This window comes from Phoenix dactylifera, chromosome 17 (assembly GCF_051530095.1).
Source record: "Phoenix dactylifera cultivar Ajwa chromosome 17, Ajwa_hap1_PhDact_Kaust_v1.1, whole genome shotgun sequence".
NCBI classification, from domain to species: domain Eukaryota; kingdom Viridiplantae; phylum Streptophyta; class Magnoliopsida; order Arecales; family Arecaceae; genus Phoenix; species Phoenix dactylifera.
Window position 1 is genome coordinate 20,081,013 of NC_143206.1, and position 9,518 is coordinate 20,090,530.

The 9,518-nt window shown below is 37.2% G+C and overlaps 1 protein-coding gene across 1 annotated transcript; it reads right to left on the bottom strand.

The window, feature by feature from the left end:
• Nucleotides 1-1,740: 1,740 nt before the first annotated feature.
• Nucleotides 1,741-8,270, bottom strand: LOC103723578 (coronatine-insensitive protein homolog 1a-like). Its single transcript, XM_008814534.6, has 3 exons — nucleotides 7,123-8,270; nucleotides 2,836-3,313; nucleotides 1,741-2,732 (listed from the first exon to the last, which is right to left on the bottom strand). Exons 1-3 carry the CDS (start codon nucleotides 7,605-7,607, stop codon nucleotides 1,923-1,925), a joined length of 1,773 nt encoding a protein of 590 aa, XP_008812756.3. The 5' UTR covers nucleotides 7,608-8,270; the 3' UTR covers nucleotides 1,741-1,922.
• Between the last annotated feature and the right edge of the window lie 1,248 nt (nucleotides 8,271-9,518).

Below are 9,518 nucleotides of genomic sequence, written 5' to 3' on the forward strand. Positions count from 1 at the left end.
CTATAAATATGTGTTTCCTCAAATGAGAGTAGGATAGCAATCAGCTGCCTCTAGTGGATGGTAACCAGCTTCCAGAGGAATCATCTGGGAGTAGTGGGACTACTTTGAGGAAATGAGCTGCAAACTCTGATGAATTGGAGAGCCATCTCACAACCGTCAAAGAATTTTCCTCTAGAATGATGTGCGGGGTTCTCAAAATGTTTATGGGAATCCACCTGCAGCTATTAATAAATTCATAGAGTTTTAAATCACAATGTTTTCAAAAAAAGATGCCTACAATATGCAGTTAGTTGCTAAACTGCATGGCACATATATATTATGTAGATTGCATATGTAATTAGCATTTTAAATATTTGATAGTAAATAAAATATAACATGCATAAGAATTGCAGTAATGTTTAGTAATTAGTTTTTACTTCTCAAAACTTGATTATTAATAGAAATAATTATTGTATAATTAACATATCTATATTTTTGATATACTGGCTTGGCTTGAAAGTCACATGCAAACCAATAAGAGTATGCATATAAGTGGCCATATATATTTCCATAATTCTAAAAGGGTCACTTATATGGCCACACAATAATAAGTAAACTGCATATGCAGCTGCTTAATGGTAATTCTTTTGTATATATATCTGCAACATACTAAGCAGGCTATTTTTCTGCTCATATATAAGATATAAAGTTGCAGTCAGAAAACCGCATATATATATATATATATATATATATATATATATATATATATATATATATATATATGTATATGTATATGTATATATATATATATATGTATATGTATATGTATATATATATGTATATGTATATGTATATATATATGTATATATATATGTATATATATATGTATATATATATGTATATATATATGTATATATATATATATATATGTATATATGTATATATATATATATATGTATATATGTATATATATATATGTATATATATATATATGTATATATATATATATATATATGTATATATATATGTATATATATATATATATATATATATATAAGTCTTATGCACCATATATTAAAATAGTAATCATATGACACGTAATTTGAAGCTGATCTCTTTTTTTTCCTTAGTAAAAAACACATTGAGCAAGAAATAAATTGACTTTAAAACAGACGATTCCATAGCCAATTCCCAATTTTGCTCAACTAATTTATTTTTAGACACTATCTCGCAGTCAGTAATTTCTATAGATCATTTTGGAATCATACCAATCTTAAGCGTGAAATATCCGTGGATTGCAAACCAACAATAGGAGCTATTGGTGGCGGTGGTGGTGATAATTCTATTGTTACTGTCCTTTTTTCCTTAATAACAAATCGGCTTTTTTTTTTGCGGATAATAAATCTTTATCCCAAATCGATTTGTTGATAATGCTTAAATTCTGACGTAAATAATATCGCTTTCTGTGATAAACCATTGCTAACAAAGACTTAGATCTGCCGTTTTGTGATGAAGTGCTAAAGCTGCTCTTCATATTCTGATTAAAACTATATTTCCATCATCATCGGTCGAAGAGAAACAAAGTAAAACACAATAACTCCACTAGAACAGGTGGTTCTGTTTCGACTTCCTAGGATCTTTAAATCATAAAGCTTGGAACAGAGACCAGGTCAGGTTCAGGGCGCCCAATCAATGCCCTGAGACTCCCAGTGCGCCCCGAGTAGAGCATAACTCCCAAGCCATCATAAGGCAGCACTGTGATTTTGACTAAAATTCATTTGATTACAGAAAGTAGTTCACAACTCATTAACTCACGGCTTAAATTTTCAAAACGATACAAACAAGACATATAGACACGTTCATCACTCAGATATTACGGCAGTTACAGCAGAAAAGGGAATGCAGCAAAAAAGTGCTTAAAAAAAAAGAGGACATATGTACAGTCATGCTGGTGGATACAAAGGAATCACAGATTCTGGGTAATCTGTCCTCCTTCCAGAAAGGGAGTAGTATGCAAGTATCTGAGCCGGACTCTCTACACCACCCCGCCTGTCTTCAAATTCATGAGAAGCGATACATTGTCTAGGGGGGATGAATTCTATGTTCCAGAAGGGGCGGGCCATGTCCATAAGGTCACTGCCAGTTGGTGATGCCTTGTATCCATGCACCCATAAGTATCTCAATGAAGGAAGCTGCAATACTGCTAGGGCCAAGGCACGCTCACTAAAGCAACAGCTCCTCAATTCCAGCTTCTGCAGGTTTGGGCAACCCCTTGAGAATTGCAGAAGTCCAAGATCAGATTCCCCAACATTACCCAGGAGCATATACCTGATATTACTACTGTTCTGGCCAATGTAACCAAGACCCATATCTGAAAGACCTCCAGGTCTCAGATAAAAACCAAACCTTCTAATCTTGGTGCAACCTCTCAACAAAGCACGAACCCCATTGTCAAGGGGTAACTCTGTTATCCTTTCTTCTCTATCAAGCAGGACAAGCCGAAAATCAGAGAGGTTTTTACTGAAAGTGCCAATAGATTCCAGAGCTGCATTAGTGATATCGGATACATATACCGCGAGGTATTCCAGTTCAAGGCAGCCCTGAGCTAGAGTTGACAGCCCTATCTGTGAAACTCTACCATGTTCATCCTCCAGGCCTTGTTCATCATCCCCTCGCTCTATTCTGAGCCTGCGTAGTTTCTTGCATGTCTGAGCAACAACTTCCAATCCTCGGTCTCCAATCACATTTCTCACCTATTAAGCAAATTTAGAACAACCAAGAGACATGGAATCCAACTTGAAACAAGATTTAAAACAGGTGGAATGAAATGACAATGAAAGTTATTAAATATCGTACCTCAAGAATTTCGAGATTGGGACACCGCTGAATCAGCTGACAATGGTCTTCAGTGCTGAGGAAAGTATACTGCAGGTCTAGCTTCTTGAGTGAAGCGGCAAATGGAAATATTATGTGCATTTCATTCATCCCCATATAAAGGAGTCCCAAGCAGCATAGCCTGGGAGGAAAGCGAACCCTCTCGTACCTGTTGATTTCTCCAGCTTGATCATTAAATGAGCCCCCACCGAATTCTTCAAGTGCTGTTGCTGTGCGGAAAAAACCAACTAGATCAGAGACATCACAGTCACTGATCTTCAGAGAAATCAATGACCGGCAGTTCCTGGCTAGTAGCTCAAGGTCTTGCGGCGAGATTCTAAGCTCCGTCATATAGAAATTCAAAGTCTCAAGCACGGAATTATTGACAGCAAGCTCATGAAGCCATTCACCATCATTCTCAGTAACAGAGCTTTCTTCCAAAAATAAGGTTCTAAGGCATCTGCAGACAGACAATGATAAACATTACTAGGTTATGGCACGAATAATGACAGAACAAGCATTGGACAATCATCAAACATCTCCTAGAGATGTAACACAATGGAACACTTTACACAATGCTGATACAGATTCACAATAAAAAACACCATGCAATGATCAGATCTCCCGCATGTAAATTAAGGAAACATGCCCAAAGGTATCCTTCATTTGATTGATAGTTTTACAACAACTAACAACCAGAAAGATAGGTCAAAAATCACAATTACTGCTGAAACCCATGGTTTGGTATGTTTGTTAGTTTTGTCATGCTTTTACAGTTTTACCTAAATGGTCAATAAACTGTTTGCATAAACATAACTAAAACCAATAAAGCATTTCACGTCTTATTTGGTGCAGCTTTTTGAGTCCTTTTCCTTTTACCCTTCCCTAGATTCAACAGCTAAGAACATTAGAAGTCATTTCTCAGACTCCCCATCAAGGTTTCCTAAGGAACCCTTCCATATCAGGACCACCTAGTCTCTATTGTATACAGACATAACAGCCCAGTTGGTCTTCACTTTACCATCTAACAATGTGTTCAAAGATCCTTAAATACACCAACAGAATAAGCCGAAAGCTAAAAGGGGATGTTTTCGATGGAGGAGCAGGAAGATAAATCAGCTGTGATCAGAGGGTTGGGGATGCATGTTCTTGTTAAAGTTGCAGACCTACAAATAGCATAACCTATTAGACCTTAACTGAAATCTGTTCTATCTGATAAAGTATGAAACATGCAACCCACCAATTCCGCCACAATATTTTCTTTTCTCTCGCGCTTCATAGTTAAGGCTTAATGTTTTTCTCATTAAGCATATAACTGAGAATTGAAAAATCATGACTAAGAACTAAAAAAGGCTGTCTATGGCTGAGAGAGCTACTGAATAAAAAGAAGAATCAATAATTTGCTATAAAGGGCAGAACAGATCTTGCAGATTTCTATGAATGGAACTCTTCATTAAATCTGCTTTTCACATGCTCCAGGAAATAATTAATTTAACAGGCCAAACTACTCACTATTCTTACACTGATTGAATTTAGTGACAAGCACAGTTAGACAAGGAAAAAAAAATAACAGTAACTCATGCCAGTATAACCCGAGAGGAGAAATAAAATTAAAAAAAACAAAAAAAAACTCTATCAGTGTCAAACATAGATCATTCATCATGATTCAAGGCCATGTTCATCAGCATACCACACCCACTCCCACCACCCTGGAGCAGGATGCATCAACTATCATCTCTCAAATCAGCACAGCACACCAAGTAATAGGAATATATAAGAGAAAACATCAACTCCCCTAAAAGGGACAAGGCTAAATAACATCTTTTCCAAATCCTCAGTATTATGGCAGCCTGTAAACTGTAAAAGGCCCTTAACAGAACAAGATGCAGTTGTTTAAAACCTTAATAGGCCACATAGTTGAAGCTTCTCAAGGGTTCTTCAATTGTGTCATGCAACTATTTCATTCCCTTGAAGCAACTTGAAGAGGTCTTTTGCAAGTTCTGAATATAAGAAAGATGTCCGCATTGCAACCAAAAGCATTCGGAAAGAGTAAGATGTAATAGGTGCTTCTGAAACAAAATGATGCATGTGAAAATACACCTATTAAGAATAAAAGTGAACGTCCTTCACATGGTAGCTTCAAGGAAAGGAAAAAAAAAAGAAGTTACTTGGCAGGAGCAGAGTCAACTTGATCATCAGATTCACTTGCTCTATAAGTCTTAGCAATTTGAATCAAATGACCACTTTCTTCAGCCATTGCATAATGTAGCTTGACTCAGATAAAATTATAGCAAAGCTTGGCAATATTGATTGCTATTGCATCACCGAGTTTCATCTCCAGCAGCATATTGAAAATTTCATAATACACAACCAATTGGATCACGAAGCTATATAAAATGCAAACAGCATTAAAAGCCACCAGAAGCCACCATAGCAATTCTATTAATTTCTGTTATATCCAGAGGGACTGAAAAGCTCCATCTAGTCTTGGCCAAGAAAATGTCAATCAGCTAGAATTCACTGCCAGAACACACTTGACTCAGAGTAGTCTAGATCAAACTACCCAATCCAGTCAGTCTTTCGAACAACATAATTTTTAAATATAAACCTCAGAAATTATTATATAAGAGATTAGCCATATCTATAGGCTGCCTTTACCAAGATTTACTCCCTCCACAGGGAATCATATTCATAATAAACAAGTGCTGCAAATTTTACTCTTGTGAAAAAAAGCTGAAGGCACATAAATTGTATACTGAGGCAGAAGAACATAGAATAGCATCAGAGAACGAAGGCAGCAATTTTGGCCCAGCAACATAAACTACACCACCACAGCTCTATAATCATGGTCTAGAGTCCATGGTGAGCTCAAGAATAAAAGAGTAAAGTACTAAACATTTTCATGTGATGCTACCTTACAATTCTACCTGAAGAAACTACTCTTCACCTTGAAGTTTTTAGTATGGTTTCTATAACCTTGACTACCTAGGCTAATGTACCCTCTACTCATTCTGAACATAATCTGTAAGCATGAATGCCTGGTAAGTGTAATAAGGCTTTTCCTTCAATATTAAGCTACATATAAGTTTATGACTGTCCTCTCATGGCTACGAAGAACCTTAAAAAAAAAAGGCTGCTTAAATCTAAGAGAACTATTACAAAAGAATAAATTTGCCGATAAAGACATTGTGGAATTCAAGAATGAAGTCCACCTTCCCATATAAGCAGCTTATATTCAGGAAACAGATATAACAGGCTAAGCAATATGCCACCATTATCACACTTGGTGAAATTAATAATAATCGAAGGATTGAAGGTGGAGAGCATTAATCAAGTGAATACAACCCTGGATAAACAAGCATCTCAATCAATGTCAAAAAAGGCATATTACAACGTCAATAGTATATTTATCATGATTTGAGGTGTCCAAGAGCATGATGGAGATGTCTTAGCATGGGACAAACTAATAAAAAGTAATGGGCATATGCACAAACTAAGAAAAAAGGTTATATAAAAACTATTACCATGTATTCGGTACAATATAAAGTACCACCTTGGACATCGAAAGGCAATACAAGTAAGATTGATTAGGCATGTTTATAGGCAGCTTTGACCATGATAAAATCTCTCTTTAGATAACCATATTTATTTTACACAACAGCAGAATGCCAGAAATTCGAATAATATATAAGATCATGATAGGCTAAGAAAGCATAGATTAATTTATCGAAAGTGTAAGAAAGAAAACCAGAAAAGCATCAGAGCAAAATGACAACATTATGTAGACCAGAATTATGATAAGCTCTGGAGTCCCTGGTGAACTCAAGAACAAAATTTTTAAAAAGACAAAATGATTGATCTAAGATCTCAAGAGTCCTATCTTAAAAGCCCCAATCCCAATTGCCAGATACCTATAACAATCGAGTGAGCATATATGCAGCCTTCTGTCGCAAAAGACGTGAAAATATATTAGAAGCAGGAAATTAAGCGCAAGAGCAAATAGACTATATACGTGCTCTAGCATCACATATGGCTACATCATTCAGTGGACAATGTACAGAGACAAGAAACGAGCACAATAAATTTAAACAATTCAAGATACCACCACCAGATAACAGGTAATAGCGGAAAAAAAAATCCAATCGACTCAAATGAGTACCTGCAAAGAAACATATAATTTATCAACAAAAGAAGATCAAGAAAATACTAGGGGGCAAAAAAACGTAATCGGTGAAGGGAAATCTGATGATGAAGCGGAAGCAGGAGTACCTGCAAGAGCGGGCAACAAGCAAGAGGCCATCGGTGGAGAACCCCGAGCACTTATCGAGCTTGAGCGCCTGGAGCATGTGGCCCCTGGCCTTGACCAGGACACCGATATCGGCGTCTTTCACGATCATCCGGCGGAAGTGGAGGGCCTTAAGGCAGTTGAAAGTGTCGGCGATCTCGCCGACCCAGGGGCCGGCGTAGCCGCCCCAGTCTTCGGGTGTGAGATTGAACATGGCCGCCCGGGGCTTGCCCTTGATCTTGAGGGACTCGAGGCGGGGGAAGCGCCGCCGGAGCCGGCCGGGGCTGGTGGAGTAGCAGATGGCGATGGTGATGTGCTTGCGGCTGATGGCGTCGATGTGGTACCACTTCTTGCACACCAGGGAGACGGCCTCCCGGTCGCGGGGGTCGTCGATGTACCCCATCACGCACTCCAGCGCCACGTCCGATATCCCGAAGCTCATGACCCGATTCATGCGCCGCTGCTCCATCACCGATGCGATCTCGGAGAGGCGACGGCTTCTTCGACTCGCTCTACCAGCAGAGCAGAGCAGGGTTGAGCTGCGAGGGTTTTCTTTTGAAGGAAGAGCTGCCCTAGCAGAGCTCTAGAATAGAGATCCCAGGAAGAAAGAACTTGCACAAGATCTGGCAACAGCTACGGAGAGAGAGAGGGAAGGAGAGAGAGAGAGAGGGAAGGAGAGAGAGAGAGCCAGATCCGAGTATAAAACCGCCATGCCGAAATCGGCACCGAGTGGAGCAGAGAAAAAGTAATAAGGCTAAACAAAGGACGAAAAGGAGAGATGGAGAAAGAGGAATGACTATTGACTCGGGCGGCTACTCCAGATCAAGAAGAACAGGAAGCTTCTAGACGGCCGGCGGGGCCGATACCAGAGCCGGCGCCAATGGTCGTCGGACGAGATCCGGAGACTCCGCCAAGGATGGGATCGAATTGGAGACGTCCATCAAGTGCCGCAGCAGGTCTTCTCGGAACAGAAAAGGCATCAGCCCCAATTTTAGTGGCCCTTTACCCTTTCCACTGACTCATCAGTGGGCTAGGGAGGAACAAAAAGCATATGGAGCGGCTACCGGAGGAGCAAGCATAGGGCCGGACTTCCTATTTTGCAACGCCAGTGGCGGTCTTGAGAAAAAATCCGACAGTAAGAATTCTTTTTACTAAACAAATACATACATACATACATACATACATACATACATACATACATACATACATACATACATACATACATACATACATACATACATACATACATACATATATATATATATATATATATATATGCATATATGCATATATGCATATATGTATATATATACTATATTTTTTTTTTTTATGGACTCCCTCCAAAACGTTTTCTTATCGAGCCATCTTTCTCATTTATAAAATCTTTTTCTTTCCGAGTTTTTTTTTCTCCTCCAAATTTTACGTTTTTTAAAAAAAATTTACACCTAGTATAAAATCTGAAAAATCATATATATATATATATATATATATATAATTTTTTTAAAAAAAATAAAACTAGAAAACTATACACTGGTACTGATATATATCATATTCTAGAAACTGTATATCGATTAATCTAAAAATATATATTAACTTACTAGATGATGTGTTGGCCAAGTAATATGTACTGGTAAATATTATATTTTAAAAACTGTCTATCAATTTTATCTGAATATTTATATTGGATCACTATTAGGCATGTATGAAAAAAGTTTGCAGTATGTATCATGAAGTCAATGACTATGTATTATCTGATCATATAATATGTATTGGTGAACATGATATTCTGAAAATCATACATTAATTTTTTTGGAGGTATATATGATTTTGCTAGATAACTAATTTGCTGAATATGTATCATATGGCCGTGCACCATATAGTGGTCAACATCATTTTCTAAAAACAATATATCAATTTACTTAGAGACGTGTATTAGGTTATTAGATGATTAATTTGCTTGATGTATATTATTTGGCTATATAGTATGTATCGATAAAATACGTATTTAAAAAAGTAATATAGCAAAAGGATGCACACTTTTTTTAAAAAAATTAATTATAAAATTAACGACTCTATTATGACGAAATTTTGATTTTTAGATTTTTTTTTAAGATGAGTACCAAAAGAAAAAAAATAACAAAATAGAAAATTTGTCCTATATTTTTCCTTCGATGCCCAATATGTTTTTTTTTTTTTTTTTTTTGGTTTAGGAAGAGAGCAAGAGAGAAATAAGAGGTCATTCGTTTGCTTATTTGTTGTTATCATAGTAGGGAGGCCGATGGGGTGACCGGTGAGGCTCGTCCTCTCATGCCCGCTTGCATGATATATCGTTGCTAATGATGTGATGTATTTTAAGGTAATAATTTCTTTTTTCTTTCTT